Consider the following 26,150-nt stretch of genomic DNA (forward strand, 5'->3'; position numbering starts at 1 on the left):
GAGATTCACGAAACCCTACAATGCATATTTGCTTAGTTGTCATAGATTTGAAATAGTTCTACTTTGAATACAATAGGAGAGAGATTCACGATAACCTCATTCCATAGTCCAACTAGGATGATAAGCATAACAATGGCCATGATTAACCCGTTGGCTACTGAATTATCTAATCCCCATTGGCTTAACACAGGGACCACCAGGTTCCAGTAAGCAATGGGTTAACAATTTTAAACAGGAAAAACCTTTCACACACAAAATGTCAAGCTCTCTAGATACGAACTTCGTATATGCAACCTGCTTTTAGGGGCGTATGAATCGCGACTTCGTATCTATCCCAACACTTTTAAACAGGAAAAACCTTTCACACACAAAATGTCAAGCTCTCTAGATACGAACTTCGGATCTGTAACCTGCTTTTAGGGGCGTATGAATCGCGACTTCGTATCTATCCCAACATCGTATAAACGATGTTCACACAGGGAAAATTTTCTATAAACATGTTTAAAACTGTTGAGTTAAACACGTTTATACTAATCATCTCTAGATACGATGAATTTTAGCAGTGTGTGAAAAGGCTGCTCATCACCAATGGTAACGGACAAGTGTTATTAGAAATGCCAACGATTTAGAAAGACGTTATAGGATCATGTTGGATACTTTTTTAAACGAAAAGTGCCATTCAGGTTGAACTTGTTATAAAGATGAGTAGTTCTAAAAGATCGTAACGAAACTCTTTCATGTTTTTCTTCTTCTTCCTTATTTTGTTTCTTCTTCCTTCTCCTTCGTCTACTCCCCCTTCTTCTTCCTTATCTGTCTTCTTCTTTTTCTTCTCCTGCTTATGTTCTACTTTCGTGTTTCTTCCTCATGAAAGAGCGGGGCGTCCCTTGTAAATTAACGGCCTACGGTTCTTTGAAAAAAATTCTGTGTATTATTTAGCCAGGACTAGTTGAAATATATGCAATTGAAACAGAACTTTTAAAATTCCCTGTTCTCAATACAGTGCAGAAAATTGCAATTATATGTCAACCCATGAATGAATCTTCTATGATAATTTTTGTTTTACAGGTATGAACAGATGTATGAACGGCTCTCCATGTACCTAGAATAAAATCGAAGATAGGTGAGCGAAGTTTTTATTCCAGTGGTCCGGTTACATGAAATAGGTTACATTGTGCTTTGCGCTGAAGTCAGTTGAAGTATTTAAGAACATTTCAAAACACACCTATTAACATTGTAATTAACTGCATTACATTTTTTATCATATGTTTTGTTGAGTTTTAATTCATTACCTTTTGTGTTTTGTAAAGCGCTTTGATCAGTTGTAAATTGAATAAAGCGCTATAAAAGAAACAATTTATTATTATTATAATCTCATAGAGAAATTTTAAACTCCATGTTCAAGTTACAAACTTACATAAAGTTACGAGATTCGACTTCAAGATTTGAAGATCCGCAGCAAGAAAGGTCTACGAGTATTACAGAAACGACAGGAGAAATTGACAAATGTATGACGCTTCTGCAAGCTTACCATGGACCTATTACGGATGGACATTCATCGTTTTCTTAACGAATTCATTGTGATTGTCTCCGTCAATGTCGTCTCAATAACATTCCGTACATGTTTCTTCCCTTTGGTCTCATCATGGTCGCCGGCAAAAAGCCTGGACAGAATCAAGATAGTGATTTTACACATGTTAATCTACATGCGCAGAAAATATTATTACTCGCCTAAATCATGGAATATAGATGTGCAGTTCAGGCTTATAATCGGAAATTGTTGTTCCGTGTACTGTACATGTATTTTTTTTTGAAAAACGTGTTGATATTTACCAGATAGAGGTTATTTTTGGATTTTGGGGTTGTGATTCAAAATTCCGTTTCCCCCTATTTCCTCATAATATTCCAGAGTTACAACGCACAGGGCTGATACAGATCATGGCCTTCTAATTGTTTTATAAGGTCATATGTGTGTGCGAAAGTTTGCGAATCAGTAATAATACATTTCATATCACCAAAATCGTCTGCTTTTCAACTTTGCTGCTCCCCATTGAGGATGCTTTTATTTAAGACACACTCTTACAGAGCACACCATCCAAACAAAACCCAAGAGAGGGAAACTGCTCCTTTGTCAATGACCGAAAATGCTTACGCAGTCGTTATTGTTAAAAAATCTGAATGTTCTCATTAATATGCACATAATCAGAAGGCGGCGACTATGATTGGACCAAAGAAAGAATCACGTTGAATGTCCATCCGTATTAAGTTCATGCTTACACTAAGCAATATAATACCTTTAATGAGGAGTCCAAAGGTCGAGATTGATGTATCGGTGGGCGTGGCTTGACGTGCGGTAACAAAATCAACTCAGTAGGATTGATGCAGACTTAGTCAATAAAAGACTGTTTGCAGTATCCATTATTGACATGTCTTGGATCGTCTTCACGCTGCCTGCACACGGCACGTATAAGTATTCTGCACACGGCACCTATAAGTATTCTGCACACGGCACTACACGTAGCAGTTGCATGTAACACACCCATAGGCGCACAGTAAAAGTTCTTCATTCAAAATGGCGTATCTACGTGCCGTGTGCACCAGAATTCTCTTTCTCACCATCCTGACAAACTTTCTTGCGATCACGGTCGCGAGCTTGACCAGGGAATCGAGGGAAATACACGATCACGACAATGATGACGACTACGTAGAAATTGGAAATTATCTTTTGGAGGTTGAGCTGGCAGGCAAGAGAGAGGAATTCGATTTTTTGAACAACCCGGAACAGAATGTAACGTTTGATCAAGTTGTTAGTTTGGTCGAAATAGTTTTCGGACGAATCGATTGTGAGCAACGGGTCGGTAACTGCTCTAAGGTAAAACAAAAACGATTTGGTTTTCATAGTTATTAGGTTATTTACTCATTATTCACTTTTTTATTTTTTATTTCAGTTTTTAGGAAAATGGGGTTTTCTCTTCAGTCAATTAACTACTTTTAATTTTTTTTTTTAAATCTTAATGTTCTGAAAGATGAAACAAATATTAGTAATTAAATCAAAACACATCAATATTCTGATGAGATATATTCGAAAAACTTATACACTGCAAAAACAAGGGTGTTAAATTTTAACACTTTCCCGGTATCTATATCGGAAAACACCAGATGGTGTTATTTAACACCAGGGTTTGGAATGGAACAAGTCAATTCCACTATTGATGTTGAAGTAATTCCGCCTTTGGTGTAAAAATCTAACTCTATTATTTCAACTTGATGTTAAAGTTCTATTCTAGTTTTGGTGTTACAAAATCCAACACCATTTCTTTCAACACCAGTGGTGAGTAGAATTGAATCCTGATTTTGTTTTGGTTAAAATCAACACCAATGATTTAACACTCAATTCAAAGAATCTTGCGATGTCTGTTGGATTAAGTGGTACCAATTTTCTAACTGTTCTGTCTGCAGAACAATTTTTCACACTTAAAGGTATTACAAAGTTTGGGGAAATTCTGAAAATTGGGTAAATAGTGAATTTTACAATTTTGATATATTTGGATGCCCCTGTGGATGTATTATGAGCACTCACAAAATTAACCCCAAAAACACTTCTGTTTTCGAGAAAAATTGAATATAAAAATTTACCGGTGCTCCCGGTAAAGTTTGATAAATTTCAAATAGCGCCTACGGCCGTACAATGGTAGCTGCGACCATGAAAATCTCAGAATATGTAGTTGTGATATATAATTTCATAACGTGAATAGCCAATCGATCGATTTTAGTCAAGAAACATTGTTTCATAGCTAAATTGATATCTTGACCTTGAGAGGGAGCTATACTTAAAGAGTTTATTATTTATAATTTCATAACTTTAGACTCGATTTCAACCGGGACAACGATCAATGAATATTGTAGGAACGCATATGCTTCCAATATGCTAATTTGAACCAAATTCATGACCCCATGCCAAAACTTTGTAATACCTTTAACAGTATGATTGCTCTGATGAAATAGGATATTCAGACCGTGATTAAAAATTCCATAACCACGGTATCCCGAAGAGATTCTTGACAGCTAGCTCGCGCATGCGCATGCACGATACAACGTCATATCGTATGACAACTGTCGTCCAATGATTTTGCTCGAATCCACTAACTTACGCGCATGCGCAAGTTCAACAACATAACACCAAGACTCGGAACATCAACCTGTAATTAAATATTTCGACACTCTGTTGGTGTTGAATGGACGTGAGCGAACGTGAAATTAACACCAAGGGTGTTGGTTTTTTCTATTCCGTGCTGGTGTTAGAAATTTAACAGTCTGGTTTTTGCAGTGTACTACAGAAGTGTAATGGGGAGAGATATTAACAGAAAGGGAAATAAATGGTGAGTTATTCATGGCGAGAAAATGAAAGCGATAAATCGAGGGAAAGGTGAATGAAAGAGGATGTCGCTAAATCAAAGAAAGATAGAGAGAAAAAAACGAAGCAAAGAGATCGAGGGATAGAGAACAGATGAAAAAGAAATAACGATCTTAGGAATTAGAGAAATAGAGAACATGTACAAAAGAAAGAAAATAACTCATAAACAACAAAATGAAGGTAAAAAACCACATGAAGCCCTGATACAATACGATAAATACTTTAAAAAAACAGGCTGTATAACACTTAACACAGACAAACATGATAAGTGAAATCTAGATGAATCTAATTCTCAGGGACACCTTGATCTAAATCATCTAGTTTCGAAATAAGGCCCGGAAAGAGTTACATAATGTAACATTGCCTGTCGTTGATTTGGTCTGGGATTAATGTTCCATACTGTTGAACCAAGAAAAGCGCAATCGGTCAGTATTTATGTGTTTAAGCACAAACTGAATTTACTTTATTTGAGTCGATATCGTCTAGATTTATAGTTGTGATCAATTTTTAAGAAAATTATTTACTATATAGGTCAGCATAATTCTACTCCCATTTCTCACATCTATTCATCTGTCTGTCTTTTTTTCGTTTTGTCTGTGTTTCAGTCCTGTTGCACGGTGTATTTTCCTGTTTCTTTTGTTTATAGCCATTATTTAGTAGTCAGTAGATCGTATTATACTTATTTATGTTTATATTTTATCAGTTGTTTAGTTAGTTTAGTTTGTCAGCATTTAAATGTATGCATTATTCTTATCTGACGAGTTTGTTCTTTTATGACATACTCATAAGCTACTCATGAGGGACCTTAAATCCACAAGCCTTGCTTTCACCCAAGGTCACCTCATCTTTCTATTGTAACACCATATTCTGTAAACCTGTTATATTCATGTCATTTTGGTAAAATGTGTTAAGAAAAAAAGATTAATAAATCTTGAAACTTGAAACTTGAAACATAAATTGTGTACTGAAAAGTCCGCTTATCACTACTATTGACCGAAGGAGCCTTGGATTCTTTTGGCGTCGCAATAGGACACGGACCCTTTTCCTATAATTACAAATCGTTCACAAACCTAATGGGGAAAATATTTTTGACGCATTAAAGGCTTTAGTAATAAGTAAGGAGATATTCCCATTTAAAGTGCAATCCATCTTTTGAGTTCATTTCGTATGAAAGCAAATAAATATGAGATACAGAAGGGCGAAATTTTGAGGTGATTTCTTGTATACAAAATTGTTATTCATTTCTGTTTTTCTCCTAAAAGCTTTCACCTTAGAGCCATTACTCGAAATATATTATATATATTAATAAAGGTTCTGTAAAGAAAACGGCCTTCATGAGTAATTCATGTTAAAAAACTGACATTATATTCATTTTTTTCTGTCGGAAAACAGGGAGGGATCCAGGAATTTCTTGACGGGGGGGGGGGGGGGGGAGCACACAGGGGGGGGGGCACCTGGTGGGAAAGAGAACACATATATATATATATATATATATATATATTTTAGTCCCCACAAAAAATCGCAACGACGCAGCCAGCGGCCGAATAAGGAGGACACTTTTTTGTTTTTTTGTTGGGGGGGGGGGGGGGGGGGGGGGGGGGTCATGACATTTTTAAATTTGACATTTCGCTCCATTGGGGGGTAGGGGGGGGGGTAAGGTCACCTTTTTAGATCAGACATTGGTATATATATATATATTTTTTTTTAAATAAAATAGTAAAAAAAATTTTTTAGCAGGGGGGGGGGGGCACGCTCCTGTTTTTAGTAAATTTTCAGTTAGGCGCATTTTGGGCGAATTAAGGGCTGGTTTTAACATATTTTTTGGCCGGGGGGGGGGGGGAGGGGGGCCAATTGAAATAATGTGAAAGTTGTCCGGCACTACGTCAGAATCAAGTGAACTAATAAATTGCGATTGGAGATTCGCGTAGATGAGGTGATCTCATATTTTCAAACACATTCATAACTTTCTTGTAATAGGTCCGATTTATTTCATACTCCCACCCTCGCTGTTTCCTTCATATTTCTCCTTTTTACAAATTGGGCTATTGCAAAGCTTGCATTTCTGTTTGAAGGCAGAAAATACGAGTCCTGAAGTGAGTCCCTGTGAAAATTGTTTCTAACTTTGTACGTAATTTAACCATTTTTCCCCCTACAACATCTAGGAGAGCTCGAGAACAATATTTGACCGAACTGCATCTCAATAGTCAATCTGAGAGAGAGAAAAAGAGAAAGATAGTTGGAATGGGAAAGAAGAAATCGACTGGCTTGAATATTTTGACATTGTGGCTCTCTTCAATTGTCCGTCCTCTGCTTGAGCTTCGTCTCCTACTTTTCTCTCTACTTCGGTTTCTTATTTAACTTTTTCTTCTTTCTCTTCTTCGACTTCTTCGTCTGTTTCTGCTTCTTCTTCCTTATGTTTTTCATTCTTTTTTTTCTTTTTCCTTTCTTTGCTCTTCTTCTTTTTCTTTTTTCTTTCTTCTTCTTCTTCGTCTTCTTCTTCTTCTTCCTCTTTATCTACCTATCCTCTTCGAGTGTTGCTCAATTTGCTCGCTCTTATATTATATTCTCTTAATAATAATGTTAGTATGCTATCAAATAATATTAACAGCAAAAATAATATAGAAAACAAATAATGATAGTATTGAGGATAATAATAAACATTATTAAAGAGAGGGAAAGACGAGAGAAAAACAATTTATTTTGAAAAGTGAGGTAAGCTTATCCTAATCATTTAACATTGAATCATTTAATCATTTAACATTGCATTTAACAAGTTAATCATTTTCAATATAGGCCTAATGTGAAAATATCACTATCTCTATTAATCGCATTACCAATACTTATCCTCCATACGTAGATATTTAATTTGATCTTGTTTACAAGAACTATTACATTTTCTCTCCAGACAACATCTGTTTTAATTTGATTAAAGGCAATCCAACCTTTTTAATATGTTTAATTGTATGAAAGCAGAAAATAAAGAGAAACAGAATGAACAAAGTTTAAAAATAAATCGGACCAATACAAAACAGAGTTAAAAATGTTTAAACCATGAGATTACTACATCTATGGGAATTTTAAATTGGCAATTTGGTTAGGGGGATTGTAATTTATATTTACAGACAGTTCTCCCGTTTTTCGTGTACCTTATATTAGTATCATTAATTTTCCCTTAAGTGTCATTTTTTTTGGGCTAGTACTCAAAATATAATGGAAATCAAAGTATCATATGTCATCTAAAAAGGGTTGACCCTGCTGATTTATGCATTTTTAAGAAAATCAATATTTTGTATTCATCTTGTTTGTTAAAACATATTGGGAAAGCATTCCGGCACTACGTCATGATAACATGGCGACTTCAGCTAATTTTAAATGCCCTTAAGAACTGTCCATTAACCTTTCATAATTTTACTACCTTCTTATTTTTTTGTCCGATTTAATTCAAATTTTCCATAGTCTTCTTTTCTATTTTTCTGCTTTCTTTCACAGTAGTTTTATATTAAGGTTGGAATTCCACAATTGTCAAGCTTAAGGGAACCTTATCGCGATCAGAATCTTACTTGTTCACACATCAAACGAAGAAAATCTCACTAGCGAAGACACAGTGCGATGAGAACACCCGCAAATGCGCGTCCGGGAATTTAGACCCAGCAAGTCATAAGACCACGCCTTTATGTATAGTGCGAGCATTCAAACGTGGTGCATTGTGGGATAAAACATATCTATAATTAATCTTCTGCCTAAGGAAATTGAGTGATGCTTAGACTAAGCCTTTAAGTCCTTACTTTAAAAAGATAAGAATAATCAACATAAATTGTTTGAGTAATATAATTTCTGATTTTGAGTTAAAATTACTAAATTAATACAAGCTGAAATTACTTAAAGTTCTTATGTATTTGATTTTACTTAAATATTCTACGTATGTTCTACTAAATTGAAAGTTTGAGTTAGCAAGACTTAAATTTAGTGCGTAAGTGGCAAAAATTATGTTTTCAAGTAAATTCTACATGGAAAAAATACGTAAAAATTACCAATGAACAAATTCTTTTTTTTTTACCGTGTATGACTATCAGAGAATTATGTAAAATAAGACTATTATGACCATGAGAGATGTATGTAAGCTATATGTTAAATCGAAATATTGTTCCCACGCACAGCACGCAAAGAAAACGAGGTGAAAACAAGTAGATAATAAATCATGATACGGATGTATTGTATCACTATGAAGAAGTACATGAATCTAACCTTTTTTACAATTACTTTCTGGCAAGTCCCCTTAATGTATTGATTTTGATAGTAAAGATCAACAATTGAGAATATGGCCCGCAACACATAGCTGGATTTAAAAGGGCACAACCGCCTTTTAAAACCCCTGGAAAAAATGCCCTTTTGTCATGGTGGCTGTGTTTTTGTGTGTCTGAGCCCCCCCCCCCCCCTCCCCGATGCTTTACCCTATGAATAGATTCCAAAAGGCAAAAGCAAATAATTATATTAACTTCTTCCATCCCTTGTCTTAATATGTTTTGTATTTTTCTTCTACTCGTATAAACTTGCTCATCTGAGATTTTTCAGAATGGTGCCCCTCCACCGCACCCCCCCCAAACCCAACCCCCTCCAACCATTTGAACAAAATGCTAGATGCATTTTTTTTTTCGATTCACTTATGAATTTTTTCATTTTATTTCTCAGTGTTTCCAACAAAATATATTACTAATCACTTATAATATTTTACTTCAGTAGACTGGTTGATTAATATATTCAAATTGTATACATGCTGTTTAGAGAAGAGTTGTTCTTGACAACTCGAAAATTCGTCGGATGATTACCCGACATGGCAACAGATAATGTATGCAGACTAGATTCCAAGTATTGTAGTTCATTCATGAAAAACATGTTAATGGAATACATCGTAACTAGGCAACCAAGAAAGAAACATGCATTCAATGTGAATATGTTTGTTAACCGGTCTTATAATAAAATTGATTACATCAAGAAAGTTTTCTGCGGTCAGTATAAAGGCCTACCCATGCTCACAATACTTGATTTTAAATGATCTATGAACTGCTCTTGGTCAAACTCTTGGGAAGGGGACAAAATACAAACCCTTTTTTGAAACTGATGATCTTTGTTTATTCCTAAAAAAATCAATTATTGATTATGTAGACAACTATTTCGTTATCACAGAACTTTAGTTTATTGATTGGATAATAATTTGCCCATTTATATCTACTACGCTAAATACACAGTATCATATCAGTTGAATCGACTAATACTAATAGCCGCCATGATACACGCTTAACAATCATTAAATTGCTATCTAAGTATATTAAAGGAAACTTTACCCCGAAGCATAATTGCATAGGTATTCTAAAAAAATGAGATGTATTCATGCCCTTCGATGTACAATTTTCGTTATAAAAATGTACAAGAGATATATTAATGAAGATATTATTGGCATGATGGAATGCCTTTTAGCATAGCATAGACTCAGCCATCTACTTGAAAATATGACGTATCAGGTGAGGTTGTAGTTGTATCATGCACCAGACTTTCGTTGGAAAGACTTTTCCAAAAACAAAACAAAAATTCAATGAGAAAAAAAAATCATAGCTGAGAAGATTCATTTAAAAATACTAGAATGGAGCAGCTGACAAATCATTTTCATGATTGAGAAACCTGCATTCTAGGAGAGCAGCAATTATTTATGCAATTTGCGTTCTGGCAATTGTGGTACCAAGGATAATAGCAGGTGAATGAAATGGTTTAAAACTGAGAACCACTATCCATGGTCCAGTGACATAGCCGCCGTTATGCCTCAGTCACACCTTTGCGTATGATGCTGCGTATTGCTGCGCTGTTCCGGGTATATCAATTCGCAGCCGTTCCCAGCGATACGTGGCAAACTTGAAGGTAGCAGTCACACTATTGCGTATCTAGCTCGTAGGTAGCTCGTATGCCTCTCGTACTAAGACTGCCTACGGTTGCCTATGACCACGCTATAGCTCGCTGTTGCTCATAGCAGTACGATTCAATACGCAGTTTGCTCGCCACGTTGCGTATGTAACTGGTTCTTTGCTCGTTTGCTGCTCGCTAGTCGCTCGCACCAGTACGTCTCGTTGCGTCTCACTGCGTGTTCGCTCGCTTTAGCTCGTCTGTTGTTCGTACTGCTGCGTGCCAGCTCGCTCTACAGCGTACCAGCTCGCTTGGGCTGCGACGGCGTATAAATAAAAGTCATTTTGCGGGCTTCTGACGAGTCTACATCTACAAGAAAAATCAATCAAATGAAAAAAAATGGCCCGGGAGCAGAGCTCTGCCTTGCAAAAGATTAAGCTTTGGTTCAGCTGGAAGAAGCAGAGACGAATTATGTTTATTTATTAACGTTATGTAGCGCAGCGACGGTGGTTGGTGCTAGGTTGGTGCTAGGCAACTAATCGCAGTAAGAGAGAGCGAAAGCGAACGGCGTACGAGCTAGACTCGCAGCGTAGCGAGCGACAATTGCAATAGTTCTTGCTGCTGCGGGTGGTAGGCGAGCAACAGCGCAACAATACGCGCAATCATGCGAACGACAACGAGCTCTTGCGAGGTAAATCGTGCAGGGAACGCAGCTATAGGCAGTGACACGCGCTCCAAAGAAAAGAGGTGCGTATGGTTGCGTATACTTGCGCTAAGCCACTCGTTGTTGCTCGCATTCACTGGTTGCCACTCGTATCCGCTCGTAGGTGATAAGACCTTGCGTTTGCTTGCGATAGTTTAGAAAATTTTAAAACTAGCGAGCGGCAAACGCATGCCTTTGCGCTAGTCTGCGTAATGAGTACGCAGTGAGCACGTTTCATTGCGCTTTATTGGGTATGACTGCCTATGTCTGCGTTCGGGCAATACGCAGCAATACGCAAGCCCAATACGCAAAGGTGTGACTGAGGCATTAGACATGACGCATCTACTTGTACGCAGACATCGTTAACAAATCAAAAATCAAAAATCCTGTAAATCTTGTGTGTGTCTCTTTAAACATACGCGAAAAAAATACCGACCAATTTCTGTTTATTGCCGTCAAATTTGATGTATTATGCATGATCACTGCGGTTTAGTTTTTGGTCAATATATTACAAAGTATTGATGTATTTGTACTGCATTTCATAATACCGAATCACTCGTGTAAATCATTGTATGAATACATGCGTCGAAGAGCGTGCTTGGGAAGATGGGTTGCGTGCGATCGGTTCGGGTGTGCGCTCGTGCGAGGGTCGTTGTGTGTTTACAGAGGATTTGTCATTCCCTTTCTGGCGGGAACACAACAATAGGACAATTACAAAACCTGTCATTCTTTTCAATTTGGTTCGTATGCATATCGCACTTTTTGGTTTAATCAACCCTAGAGGCTGTTCACACCGGCAGAGATAGCGCGCGCTAGACCGCGCTATCTCTGCGTTGTGGAAGGTACAACGTCGTTTCGGTCCGCCCAACAGCGAGCCATGGCGAGCCAAAACGGCGTGCCACTGGAGCACATCTTGGGGATGGTCCACGAGAGAGAGCGCGGTCTAGCGCGCGCTAGAAAAAATGGGGTGCTACAATAGTCCGCGCTATCTCATTGCGGTGTGAACAGCCTCCTAGACAGTTTCAATATAATGTTATCTTTATGCATCATTTTGAAATGTGCTGATGCTATAATTCTTGCTCCGAACATGACTTATTTAGGAGAGCTACTTTCCAACCCTTTTCTTGTCGCGGCGTCCTTTAGAGATATAAGGGACTTTTAGATTTGCACGTCGACAGCTTTGACTGCAACGTGTGACGTCATTTTAAGGCACTGCGCATGCGTTACGTCGTCTCAGTCGGCGATCGAGAAATGCGTCAACCTTGATTTTCCAAATCTAGTACATTTATATAGCGCCTTTACATGCTCAATGTACTAGTATGCCGCGTGCGCATAAATTATACAGTTCCTCAGGTAGACAAAGGAACATCCCTTCCCTGCTATTATGTAAAAATGTGTAGAACAGGTGTCACATGCATGTTCACCTGTTAAACACATTTTTACATAATAGCAGTGAAGGGATGTTCTTTTGTTGAGGGTAGAATGAGGAACTGTATATTTTGTCCTCTTTCTTTGTCCGTGATGTTCTTAGTGTTACTTCCCCCATGCATTTTTATCGTCAAGTGCAATTTAAAACATTTCTAATTGTAGTCAACATGGGCAGTTAAGTACGTTGACACGTATGGTCAGTCGGTGTTCGTCGTGTTCTCGTCCACTCAATCTAAAAGTCCCTATAAATGATTTCGCGTCACCCTAATCACGATTAGTACACACGAACGGACTCATATTGCCCCTAAAATTTGCGATTGAGTGGAGCGAGCCATACAAAACAATGACATCTCTAATATATTAAAACGTTATTGGTAAACATATACACTAGATAAGTATGATGTTATGTATGTGGAAGACATTCTGGAACCTCGTTGACTTCTAAATTTTTATATTCGGTATTTATTGCCTAAAATCATACCGTTTCTAAATGTTGCGAAGGAGCAAAAAAAGAGACACTGCATTGTCTTTAAAATGTTATTTCTTCACGAGAATACTTAGCATTCTTATATATTTTGTTTTCATGAGAATGACGTTCATTTCACAATGGATCCAACAACAAATCTGTAATTCATTTCTTTCGCGGTACCCCTAGATACGTCTAGTGAGACCCAGAAGTGAGATTTAAAGCTAATATTTTATATGCAATAAGACATGAACTTAAATTACCCTTGAGTTAATCTTTAGAAAGTCCAAATACCTCCATTTAGTCTCATTTGACAACCCCCCCCCTATCGTCAGAGTCCAGCAGCCTATAAAAATGTTAGCCTATAGACTTTTACCCCCCCAAAATCGTTAAAAATTCATTTTTTGTTTAAACGAAAAGCATATCCACCTCGACGTCCGTTATCACTAGCTCTTTCATTGGAACCCTCATGTCCCATTGACTTTTGAAAGTTTACCCACCGTAATTTGGTCAAAATAGGTCGCCAGCTCGCCATTGCCTACATAACATATGTGCAACAAGTCGAACTTTGGACGTAATTTGCCACTCGTAATGTATAAATCAAGCACACGAAGGAAAACAAGCATGAATTATCATAGATCAGTTCTGATTTGTTCATTATGTCCATTTAAGCCGACCCCCCCCCCACCGTAATTTGTCCATTTAGTATAGGCAAGCATTTTGCCGAGGTAAGAAAAAACATGAATATTCATGAACACCATGGACTATTCGATTATTAACAAACTCCCCGACTTTCAGTCAAGTATTTCATTGTATTATGTAGTTTGGTATGTTTGTTTTACTAATTGTTAAATTATCAGATACCAATGATAGTTTAAAGATATGGAAAAGGTTTTTGTATTTTATATTTAGCAAAGCAATCCCACATACAAAATGACTATCAAGTGTCGTCTGCTCCGCCGATTGCCGTCTGTTATATACGTTCAAGGCACATTAAAATCTGTGGACTGTGACGTAGACAGTTTACTCGTCATTCATGTCATTGTAGATTGATGAATAGCCATGCATCTGTCATTTATTATTCTTTAATTGTTGACACACATACAATTACCACACACATGAACACTCTCACTTCCCCTTTCCAACACACCGTTTTCGCACACGCGGTTCACACATCATACCCAATGGCATATACACCCTGCAACATAGTGAAACATTCTAGTTTGATAGTGACGGCGAACCAGATACGTTTGTGCTGGCGAAAATGAAACAACCGGAGCAATATGCTAAACTAACACCCTCGCTCTCTATCTCCTCCATCCTTTCTAGTGTCAACATGACTTCACATCTGACGTCTTTTCTACTCTCGATATCGACGTTGCCGACGGACTCGACGACGCCGCGTTTCTCCGTGCTAGTCCCTTATTCCTCTTCGGAGCGTACGAGATGGTGGCGGTTTGCCAGGCCGGTCATGGCGGCACAGATCTCACTGAAAATGTGGTGATGGCGTCACTCAAGATGGCGGCACCTGATTCGTCTAACTTGACCTTGACTGAGAATGACCTCGAAGTAATCCTGGAATCGATCCATGACAACTATGCTGAGTCAACGAACGCAAATGTGAGGGGCATTTAATGTTGGCATAGGTTTTTTATAATACCAATATTGACTGGTGGAGTTTGAAATATAACATTATTTTTGTTGTATAAAGGTGCTGTGTGTTTGCTTGAATATATATATATATATATGTGTGTGTGTGCATGAGGTATGGAGAGACGTGCGTCTTTTGTTTTGTGTGTGTGTTTTGATGTTGTTGTTATTTTTTCATTTTTGTATTGTTTAATCTCTATCTTTAGGGGTAGAATTATGTTTTGTTTTTTTAATATTGTAACCATTTTATCAATCATGAACATTCCATGAACTATAACAGAATCATCAAATAATTGCGACCCCTCTCGTTTTATTGTATTTTTAATAGTGCTTTAGCGTTGAATCTGTCTTCGACGAAACCGTGGATGACCACGAAACAGGGGCTGACGATGTCGAGCTCCAGTACGCGGCGCAGGCCGTGGTCGCCGGTCTGCTACAAGGGCATTGCATAGGAGAACCCACTCTGCCCTCGACCACGGACTTCACCGAGGCAATATTCGAGACGTATGCGACGTCGGGCGTCATTCCGGAAGATGGTGAGCATAAGAGAATACGACGATCGTAGGACGTTCGTAGAGACTGTCACGATATCAACCCACGGGGATCTTAAAACCTATCGTGTTTCCTGTTTTAAAATAATTCCGTATATTGTAATAATCAAGCAATGGTTCTGTTCGTACCTTTCCAGAATTAATGCTCGATGTTATTGAATTTGCTTACAAAATTATAAGGTCGATTTCTCGGAATAATTAAGTTTTCTTTGATGAATATCGCATGTTTCTTGGGCTTGGGAGGGGGGGGGGGGGGGAGGTTAAATCAGTCAGTTAAATGTCCATTGCTTGTTTGTGTAGTGGAACAGCGAACTTGAAACGTAAAAGTAGGGAAAATCCATTGACGATCGAATTTGCAAAATAATTTGTACAGATTTTTTGAAAATTCCCCGGTTGTTATAATAAATATGACAATTTGCCTTTCTCCGTCTCTCCCTCTATCTCTCTCTTTATAACGCAACGCAGAGTTCGCACACATGCTGATGGAGCTTGGAATCGGTGGGGACCACGACCACGACCACGACCACGAACACAACCGTAGGAGGAGGGATGTCATGGCAACACGTTTGAAGGGGCGGGGCATAGAAAAGCGAGCTACAGACGGCCACGGCCACGACCAAGACCACGACCACGACCACGACCACGAACACACCCGTAGGAGGAGGGATGTCATGGGAACACGCTCGAATGGGCGGGGCATAGAAAAGCGAGCTACAGACGACCACGGCCACGACCAAGACCACGACCACGACCATGACCACGACCAGGACCAGGAACACACCCGAAGGAGGAGGGATGTCATGGGAACACGCTCGAGTGGGCGAGGCATAGAAAGGCGAGCTACAGACGGCCATGGCCACGACAAAGACCACGAACACGACCACGACCATGGCCATGACCCCGACCACGGACACACCCGTAGGAGGAGGAATGTCATGGCAACACGCTCGAAGGGGCAGGGCATAGGGAAGCGAGCTACAGACGGCGACGGCCACGACCAAGACCACGACCACGACCACGATCACGAACACACCCGTGGAAGGAAGGATGTCATGGCAACACGCTCGAAGGGGCAGGGCTTAGAGAAGCGAGATACAGACGGCCACGGCCACGACCAAAACCACGACCACGACCACGACCACGAACACGAACACACCCGTAGGAGGAGGGATGTCATGGCAACACGCTCGAAGGGGCTGGGCATAGAGAAGCGAGCTACAGACGGCCACGGCCACGACCAAGACCAAGACCACGACCACGACCACGACCACGAACACACCCGTAGGAGGAGGGATGTCATGGCAACACGCTCGAAGGGGCGGGGCGTAGAGAAGCGAGCTACAGACGGCCACGGTCACGACCAAGACCACGACCACGACCACGATCACGAACACACCCGTAGGAGGAGGGATGTCATGGCAACACGCTTGAAGGGGCGGGGCATAGAGAAGCGATCTACAGACGGCCACGGCCACGACCAAGACCACGACCATGAACACGACCATGACCACGAACACACCCGTAGGAGGAGAGATGTCATGGCAACACGCTCGAAGGGGCGGGGCATAGAGAAGCGAGCTACAGTATTGGCTGATGATCACGACCACGCCAATCATAGCCATTCACACGTTGCGAATGTTACAACGGTAAGGAGTATTGACATAATGTGTTATGTACATAGCTAACGATGCGTCAATAATTTGACGCAGAACTGCGTGAACGACTCTTTGACTAACAAAACGAGAGTGGAATGGTAGCGAAGAGACACATGTCATATTCAAGGGCTGTGTTTCATAAAACTTGTTACGAACAACAAATGCTAAATTCTTCTGACAAAGTTGCTCTCAGCGGATCAAAAGCCACGATTTCAGTAGCTTGTGATTGTAACTTGTTATTGATAACAAGTTTTATGAAACAGGACCCTGGTGCATAAACCCATTGCGTCCATGGGACTAATTCGAGAGTGAAAAAGGAGGCAACATGGTTGTTTGACCGTATATCATTTGTCGATCAGCTGGCGTTCTTTTCTCAACAGTTGAACGTACTGTCCGGTTTAAGGAGTCTATAGGTTAAAATTCCATGGGGTGTTTCACAAAGATTGTAAGTCGAACTTGAAACTAAATTGGACTTAAATACTACGGAGAGCCATTTGTAGCCTTATAATGAAAAATATTCAAAAAGAGTATTTCAGACTTTCCATAACTTCCACATGAAGAACATGAAATCTCCAAAAATAGCAGAAAATATAAATGATTTTAATCTACATTTTATGCCTTTAAAGATAATTTGTAGAAAATATTTTCAATAATTCTCAAAGCTTTCCATTATTGTTAAGTCCAACTTCGGATCTTTGTGAAACACCCCCATGTATCTAATCGTGTTTTTCATGTGCGACGGAATCAGCGTAAAATGATCCAAGTCTTTGGTGTCTTTATGATCATGCACCCGATTATTCAAAATGTTTTTTTCTAACATCAGGCCTATTCATTTGTTCGACAAACGTTCATGAATTCACCTGCATCATTAAAGATTACGTCACCCACAATTATGAAGTCTACGCAAAAGTATTGCTGTTAGACTACTATATACTCTAAAGCCCACCGCACACCAAACGACCCGACTACGATCTGATTTTGGAAGAAATTGCATTAGCATTTGATACAAACATTCAAACATGTGACATCTTTAATGACCAAGCATCTCAACAGTCATATGATGAAGAAAAATCAAGAAAAATTAAGAAAAATCAAGATTTCATATTTTAATGCTTCATTAGAAGAGGGAAAGCTCAATCGGCTCATCAGCGAAGTACATGTAGAATGTTGTTCCCAAACCGTAACAGATCAGAGTAATAACGGATTCCCCCTCTTACTTTATGCCTCTCTCTTTCGCTCTTGTCTCTAGACCTGCTTTTCGAGTGAAGAACTTCTCGACATATACGGTATTGACCATGAAGCTGGAATCACCGAAAAACAGTTCAACGAACTTTCTCCGTCACTGGTGCAACAAATCTTGAGTGGAGCATGCGAAATTACAACCACTGAGCCATCGGAAATCTCCAAAGCAAAAAGTGAGTAATAATATTTTGATTTAATGTAACTGTGTAGATATTCCGTTGATATATCACCAGCCTTGCTTTTCCTAATGAATGTGAAACACTTCTTTCACTTTCTCGTTTGTTATTCACCAATGCCTCCCATGTTTGGGGTTCATTGAGGTAGTAATAATATTTTGATTTTGTGTAACTGATTAGTGATTATGTTGATGTATCACCAGCTATTTTTGTCTTGATGAATGTAATAAACTTCTTTCATTGTCTTGCTCGTTATGACTCCCGCCTACTATTTTGGGGTGCGTCATTGAACGATCCCTCTCTTGTGCAGTTTTACCGAGTGATCGTTTCTCCAAACATAAAGCTTGTTATAAATACCAAGATAAAAAATATGTATAAGCTATTGAAATTGTTGCGTTTTAATATTTGGGTGAGTGAAAAAATTTGTATACAAATTTAAACAATATTTTTTTTGAAACAGAGACCAGATTTCCTCAGTATAAAGATTTTTAAATTCAACTAAATTGTTGATTAATATATTGTATTTATCTATTTACGGTGAAATTCACGAAATGTATAATGAAAACTCAACATTAGACTACTTAAATAAATATTTGATGGAATCTGTTGTTTCATAAATAGATTGAAAAACACATACATAAATTATTAACCGATCCTTTACTTTTTTGTAATATTTGATAGAACCTGTAGTTTAATAAATAGATTTGGATTAAAAATATATGAATAAATAATCAATCGATTTTGTATTCTCTTCTTATGTCTCTTCTTTTTAAGTGTGGGGATACGGCACTGTAGCAGTTTTCATCATCAGCCTGTCTGCGGTGCTCGGTGGGTTGTTCGTCCCGTGTATGTCAGAGGGTGTCTATGACAAGACCATACAAACAATGATAGCTTTAGCTGTGGCTACTCTGACTGGTGATGCTGTCTTACATCTTTTACCACAGGTAAGCAGTGGGCAGTTTATCCCTAAAAGGGATTTCACCACTCCTTTTTTTTTTATTGAGCCCTTTTTCATGCTGACTGGTGATGCTGTCTTACATCTTTTACCACAGGTAAGCAATGGGCAGTTTATCCCTAAAGAGGATTTCACCACTCTTTCTCCATTTTACTTGTGCCCTTTTCTATGCTGACTGGTGATGCTGTCTAACATCTTTGAACCAGAGGTTAGCGATGGGCATTTATATCACGAGAAGGGAATTTTACCATTCTTTTTTTTTTCTTGAGCCCTTTTGTATGCTGACTGGTAATGCTTTTGATGGAAATGATTGTAAGAATAAAATATAACGACGATATATATATATATATATATTGTTCAATGTTATGTACAGTAAAATTATCAACTAAATTACTCCTACCCAGGCAAGTTTTGTAACTTTTTTAGCGTCTGAAAAACTGATTTGTCCAGATATATGTTTCTTGAGAATGTGACATATCAAAGGCCTTTATCTAACCAGTCCACCTTTCAAAAAAAAAAACAAGGGGTATGAATAAGTTAGTTGTATGTAATTTGTCCCATTATGTGTATTAGATTGTATTTCTTGAAAACCAACCAGTGGAAATCGAATTTCCTGATTACGGCCAATAAATCATATACTTATACATAGAATCGTTTCTTTCTCAATCTGTTAAAGGCTGTGGGTCTTCACTCTCACGACAGCAGCGGCCACAGCGCTCATACGCCTACGAGCCCGGAGATGGCGTATGTCTGGAAGTGTCTTGTCGTCCAGATGGCCATCTACGTCTTTTTCGTCTTCGAGCAGCTGACGAGTTTCACGAAGGTAGGCCGCCATTTTAAATCATGTGAATTCCAGAAGGCGCGATAGCCCAGCTGGTAGAGCAGTGGTCTCGTAATACGGTGACCCGGGTTCCGCGAAACCGATGTGATGCGCTATAGTGCCCTTTGGTAAGGCATTATACGTACTCACTTTGTGTGTGTGTTTATATTTCTATAGTACCAAGAGTTACGCTATGCATAGCGCGCTGCTAAGTTGTGCTACGTAGGTTTCCTTATATGACGCAACAATGCGCTGTTCCCAGTGCGCGTAATGTAGGTTAAGGCTGGCACGTGTGGTGTGTGTAACGTTAAGGCATTGTAGCAGGTGGGCTTGGCTTGTATTGGGAGGTGGAAGGGGGGGGGGGGTGGTGCCGCTGGTTGTACTCGTTAAATACAATGCGAATCAAAAAATCCACATATTAAAGGGTGACTCTTATCATCTGCAGGTCTCGTCACCCTCCCTTTAACAACAAAATATCAGCACAGTGTATTAAGCTTAATTTGCAATTAAAACTTGTGTGGCAATTGTTTAGATTCATGCACTTGTTATATTAAACAATTGTTTATTTTCTATTTTTTGTTTTTTTGTTGTTTTCTTTTCTTTTTTCATTTTAAATTTCGACGAGGGTGGGTGATGCTGGGAGGTAGAGACATCCCTATCTGATTTTGTTTAGTGCCCATGCTAAGTTTTATTGGCACTAGTCTCCGTCGAAATACTGTTTTGCGGTAAACTGAATTTACACTTTTGATTTCAAATGGACTAAAAATAAATCGAAATTGCCCGAGAAAACATTACTTATATAAATACTAATATCATTATCATTATTTCTATGTCTGATATTTCTATTATTGTTATCTTCATCCTCATCGTCATCATTATCAAGTTATCACGAGTCTGACTTTTGTGTGACGTATGTTACCAACCAGTTTTGTATGAATTAAATCATACATGTAGGCCTACCTATTAGTCTAAATAATGATCAGATATTATCATCTATATTATCGAATGGTTACAATTTGATTTCAAATCATTTTATTTACTTTTGACAGTGTGGTCACTACCACAACGATACACTTTCCGCGGATGTGGAGATGACAGACAACGGGCACCAGGGGCGTTCCTACGGTTCCATGAAGCGAGGATCGTTTGCTAATGGAAACAATAAAGTATCTCACTCAGAATCGAAGAGCGAACTAGTAAGCTTCATTTTACCTCTTCTCTTTGCTTCTTGAATGTATATACATGTTTGCAAGTGCATTAGTGAATATGCACTGCACGCATGGTAAGTCACAGTAGGATAATGAACGAGACTTATCGAGTTCATTGTTCGTCTCATTGTGACTTAACCAAGTGCAGTGCATAATACTAATGCACAAGCTAAAGACATGTATTTGTTTTATAAGATGAGTATAAAGTCGAGAAATTGACGGTTGTTATCATGATTATGAATTATTCTAAACTTGTATCATTAACGGAGGACATCTATTTTCCTCAAAAATCGACCGTCTTCCGAGTACCTCTGCAGTCACACCGAAAAAAATACCAGACTCCCGTCCGATTAATTCTAAACCAATCTGACTATTTATTTGCCATTCCTTCTAATGACATGTTTACATTGGTATGTTGTCGGTCCCGAGCAGGTTTTGCCGGGGGGGGGGGGGGTGATTGTCCAGTGGGTAATTGTCGTGATACGGTATTTTGTAGCTCCATATAGTAACGATGTGGTTTTTCGTAAGATACCAACGTCTATCGTATCATTTTTTTCTCATTCATAGACAGCTAATGAGGCAAAGGCATTTGAAGCTGAACTACCACCCTCAACCGAAGATACTGATTGCTGCGTAAGGGGTAAGTTTTTGATTACGTCACACTACGGCCTCTCCGTTGCATACGATGCGTCATTTTCCTGACGCTCGACTGCGTCAACGACTGGGTCAATGACTGACTCTCATGTAAGAATGATATCAGCTCGATCGCAACCATTTTCTTAAAATAAAGTCGGGGTTAATGTTATAACCCTAATGCATAGCTGCAAAAAAAAAATCATAATTGGATCACGAAATACGCCATTGTCATGTTTTCAAATTCCAAAAGGTGACACACAAGACTATTGACGGTTCCATAGATTAATTTTTCAAAATTAAATATGACCGTGTCTACCGTACAAGAGAAGTATGCAACGGAACAAATTTGCTTTCAATGACGGACGTATGCACTAATTGCTTCTATATAGTCTTGATTATAGCGCGGGTATTGACGCAATGGAAATGACACATTGTTTCCAACAGGGATTTGAAAGATTGGGTTAACTGAAACAGCTTAAGCCTGATCGATGTTTCTGGGCCCAGTTTTATCGAATCCATTATCAATGGCAATTTACAACAACCGTTCTAAGCTAGTGATATCCTTGCATTTAATTTGTCGTGTGTAAAGTTGTCACAGAACTTTTGCGTGGGGCATCAGCACGAAATCACATGAGCTTTTACATTGCGTGCTATTCAAACATGTGAAGGCAATATGCGCTAGGGATGTTTTCGCGCTGTTCAATTTCCATTCACTTGTTATATGATATCACCGTCACATGGCGCATGGCAGACGGCGCGCCAGTCAGTGACGCATTGCTACGTCAGCAAATAGACACCTCGTGTGCAATAGATAAGAAAACATTAAACTAAAGTATCTAATACATTTATAACCTTTAATGCGTAAACTATTCCACGATCCTGTTTAGGGTTATAGCGATACTTGTTATGTGTTTAACAAATCAAAGCCTTAATATTTCACATTATTAGTCCTGATAATACTGGTAGTTCGACTGTGCAATAGATAAGAAAACATTAAACTAAAGTATCTTATACATTTATAACCTTTAATGCGTAAACTATTCCACGATCCTGTTTAGGGTTATAGCGATACTTGTTATGTGTTTAACAAATCAAAGCCTTAATAGTTCACATTATTAGTCCTGATAATACTGGTAGTTCGACTGTTCACTGACACTATAAGGTAGTTTAGGTATCCTTCTTGAATAGATGGGTATACTTTTCATCATTCATCTCTCCATACCTTGTGTTTCAATTGAATATTATTGAGTTGTATAACTATGAGCCTACTATTTTTAGTCCGTGTTTAATTATCGTTTTTTTCGACTGTTTATGATTCTTTTTCCTTCTTCTTTAATACAAGGTTGCAATCCAGTAGCAATGATGATCATCTTGGGCGACTCGCTGCATAACTTCGGTGACGGTTTAGCCATAGGGGCGGCTTTCTCACTGAGCATCGCTGCCGGACTCTCAACTAGTATAGCTGTCCTCTGCCACGAGATCCCGCACGAACTAGGTAACGAACCTCGTCTACCACCGATGATAGTGATGATGGTGGTGATGATGGTGGTGATGGTTACGGTGATGATGAAGATTATAATGATGATAAATAGTGCTAAAAATGAGGTTGATGATGATGGTGGTTGCGATGATGGTGATGACGGGATGAGGAGGAAAAAGAAAGGAAAAGGAGGATATGGTGATGATGATGAAAAAGTGCGATTGAGATGATGACAATGGTGAAATAATGCTTTAAATGGTGTTGTTGATGATAGTGGTAGTAAGAGGAGAAGGTTACACCCTTAGTGTCACCAGTGGTCTTCCTAAAACTGTCCTCGGCCACGAACTCCCGCACGAACTAAGTATTCATGACCGTGTTGATGATGGTGGTGGAGATGATGTTGATGATGCTGATGTTGGTGGCTGTGCATGGCGAGTGATGATGAAGGAGAAGATGGTGGTGGTGGTGGTGGTGGTGGTGGTGGTGGTGATAATGATGATTATGATGATGATGGTGATGAAGACGATTTTGATAATGATAATTACAATGATGATGATGATGATGATGACGATGGTTATAATGATGATGATGAGGGTGTTGACAATTTCGATAGTAAGGATGGCAGCTAAAATGAGGTTGATAATGTGATTTTAATGATGATAATGATGGCGATTTTGATGATGACCATGGCGATCATAATGTTGATGATGATTATGATGATAGTGGTTGTGGTGATGGTCTTAAAGGAGCCGCATTTATACTCGGCTTCGCCGCTGGACTTAACAAGTATATAACTGTTCTCGATCTGGCCCGAACTCTCTCAAAAACTAGGTATATAAGCCTCGTTTTCCAATGAAGAAGAGGGTGATGATAATGATGATGATGATGATGATGATGACTGTGATGATGATGACGATGATGATGATGTTCATTGTGAAGGAGAAGACGATGGTGATGATGAAATTATAATGGCAAAGGGGCTGGTAATGATTGTGATGGTTAAGAAAATTATGATAATAAGGACAACAGCTCAAATGATAATGTGAAAAATGGTGGTGGTGGTGGTGGTGGTGACGATGATGATGGTGATGAAAAATGGATGAAAATTGTCATGATGGGAAGGAGGAGAAGGATCCAGATGATAAGTGTAATTCAGATGATGGTGAAGGTGATGATGATGATGATGATGATGAAAATGATAAACATGCCTATTGGTGATGCTTGTGGTGATGATGTTTTTGATAATTATGTTGATGGTGGTGGGAATGATAATGGTGACGATGAAAATGATTGTGATGTGGTTGATGTTAGGGATGACGATAATGATAAAAAAAAAACGCCAATCACTGATCATAATTACCATGCAAGTAAAATAACTCTCGAAATTGATGTCCAATTACATTTGTGCGTATTGCGACTTTAAAACGAATCGTTCGACTCTATTCTTATTTGTTCCCTTTAGGTGATCTGGCCGTCCTCATAAAGCAGGGCATACGACTCCGAACGGCACTCCTGATGAATATGATGTGCGCCTGTTCGGCATTCCTCGGCTTGTGGGTCGGGATCCCGCTCGGACAGACCGAGACCGTTCGGGAATGGATCTTCGCTGCTGTTGCTGGCATGTTCCTCTACGTTGGACTCGTTGACATGGTAAGCACGAACTTCACCGAAGTTCCCCCGAAGTTGTCCCGATGAAGTTACCGAATTGTCCCAAAGATATGTTTTTATTTTCCGCAAATGTACCCGAGACTTTCTATAAACGATATAATCCGAATTCGGATCAGCACGAATTTAGTCAAAGCTAGATACCCTAACGATATGTATATGAAATGTGTATGCCTTGTGGTAATCAATTTAGATAGGAATGGAGACTCAGGATCTATTTTTAAAAAAGACTATAATTTATGTTTTTAGGGGTGGGGAGGGTAAGAGGCACTTTTTTTTGGTCCAATTTTTGAGGAATAATTTAGCGTCGAATCAGCCAACCGGTTAATAAGCGGGAGGGGGGGGGGGGGGGGGGTAGAACACTTAATCCTTTTTTCGGGGGGGGGGGGCGGGCCCGTCGCCCCCCCCCCCCCCAGTGGATTCGCGCCTGTATATATATAAAGAGATGGGACCTGCAAAATCACCTTGTTATAACAGATACCTTGTTTTATCAGAGGTCTTTATAACGAGGTTCCACTGTATAACAGAGAGTATATATATTTTTCTTATCCTTTTCAGCTTCCGATGTTACACCAATACGACGGGAAAAGCAACAAGGTCACCGTGGCGATTCTACAGAACATTGGATTCTTGGCGGGAATCGGGATTATTCTGGTAATAGCGCTGTATGAGGACGCTATCAAATTATCCTTATAGAGGAACGTGAGCCATAAGGAGGGGGGGGGGGGGTGTTAGCGTGGAGAGATACAAATAAGACAGATAACATAATGTATGTGACAGAGGGAGAGAGAGAGAGAGAGAGAGAGAGAGGGGGAGGAGGGGGGGGGGCAGCAACACTACCCAACGAGACAATCTTTTTTATTATATTCCAGTGTTAAGAACTCTTTGTAAACAGAAAACCTAACGGATGTAGACATCGTGAGAGCCAGAATCTCGTCATCTGATCATCTGTTCGATGAGATCCGGGATCTTGCCCTCTTATATCTGAGTGGCACTTTTAAGCTTTCACAGTCTTGCGCATCTTTTAAAACATTTTTTTTATTCGAAAATTGGACTAAGTCACGTGACATTTTGTCTTTGCATGTCAGCCCCCAAATCGATATTATAAATTGTTATAATATTATTCCAAATGCTGTAAAGAATATATGTAGTGAAAATGAATGATTAAATATGAAGAATATATGATTTAGGGGTAAAAATGTAATTAATTAT

The 26,150-nt window shown here is 39.0% G+C and overlaps 2 protein-coding genes across 2 annotated transcripts; both read left to right on the forward strand.

Moving 5' to 3' along the window:
- The first annotated feature begins 2,569 nt into the window (after positions 1-2,569).
- Positions 2,570-21,859, forward strand: LOC105439788 (zinc transporter ZIP10-like). The gene is made up of 9 exons (XM_030993661.1): positions 2,570-2,785; positions 14,230-14,469; positions 14,879-15,086; positions 15,567-16,747; positions 18,006-18,171; positions 18,949-19,118; positions 19,806-19,952; positions 20,999-21,145; positions 21,725-21,859. The coding sequence occupies exons 1-9, from the start codon at positions 2,570-2,572 to the stop codon at positions 21,857-21,859; spliced, it is 2,610 nt and encodes an 869-aa protein (XP_030849521.1).
- Positions 21,860-23,112: 1,253 nt separating this feature from the next.
- Positions 23,113-25,739, forward strand: LOC115927091 (zinc transporter ZIP12-like). The gene is made up of 3 exons (XM_030992563.1): positions 23,113-23,288; positions 24,736-24,923; positions 25,497-25,739. The coding sequence occupies exons 1-3, from the start codon at positions 23,153-23,155 to the stop codon at positions 25,632-25,634; spliced, it is 462 nt and encodes a 153-aa protein (XP_030848423.1). The 5' UTR covers positions 23,113-23,152; the 3' UTR covers positions 25,635-25,739.
- Positions 25,740-26,150: the final 411 nt, after the last annotated feature.

Source organism: Strongylocentrotus purpuratus, unplaced genomic scaffold (genome assembly GCF_000002235.5).
Source record: "Strongylocentrotus purpuratus isolate Spur 01 unplaced genomic scaffold, Spur_5.0 spur5_scaffold_20, whole genome shotgun sequence".
NCBI classification, from domain to species: Eukaryota; Metazoa; Echinodermata; class Echinoidea; order Camarodonta; family Strongylocentrotidae; genus Strongylocentrotus; species Strongylocentrotus purpuratus.

Excerpts from the sequence above, each read along its gene's own strand:
- LOC105439788 (XM_030993661.1), top strand. The coding sequence starts at position 2,570 with ATGGCGTATCTACGTGCCGTGTGCACCAGAATTCTCTTTCTCACCATC. Across the intron at positions 18,172-18,948 it reads GGAAATCTCCAAAGCAAAAA|TGTGGGGATACGGCACTGTA; the intron begins GTGAGTAATAAT and ends CTTCTTTTTAAG. Across the intron at positions 19,119-19,805 it reads TCTTACATCTTTTACCACAG|GCTGTGGGTCTTCACTCTCA; the intron begins GTAAGCAGTGGG and ends AATCTGTTAAAG.
- LOC115927091 (XM_030992563.1), top strand. The coding sequence starts at position 23,153 with ATGATGATCATCTTGGGCGACTCGCTGCATAACTTCGGTGACGGTTTA. Across the intron at positions 23,289-24,735 it reads CGAGATCCCGCACGAACTAG|GTGATCTGGCCGTCCTCATA; the intron begins GTAACGAACCTC and ends TGTTCCCTTTAG. Across the intron at positions 24,924-25,496 it reads ACGTTGGACTCGTTGACATG|CTTCCGATGTTACACCAATA; the intron begins GTAAGCACGAAC and ends TATCCTTTTCAG.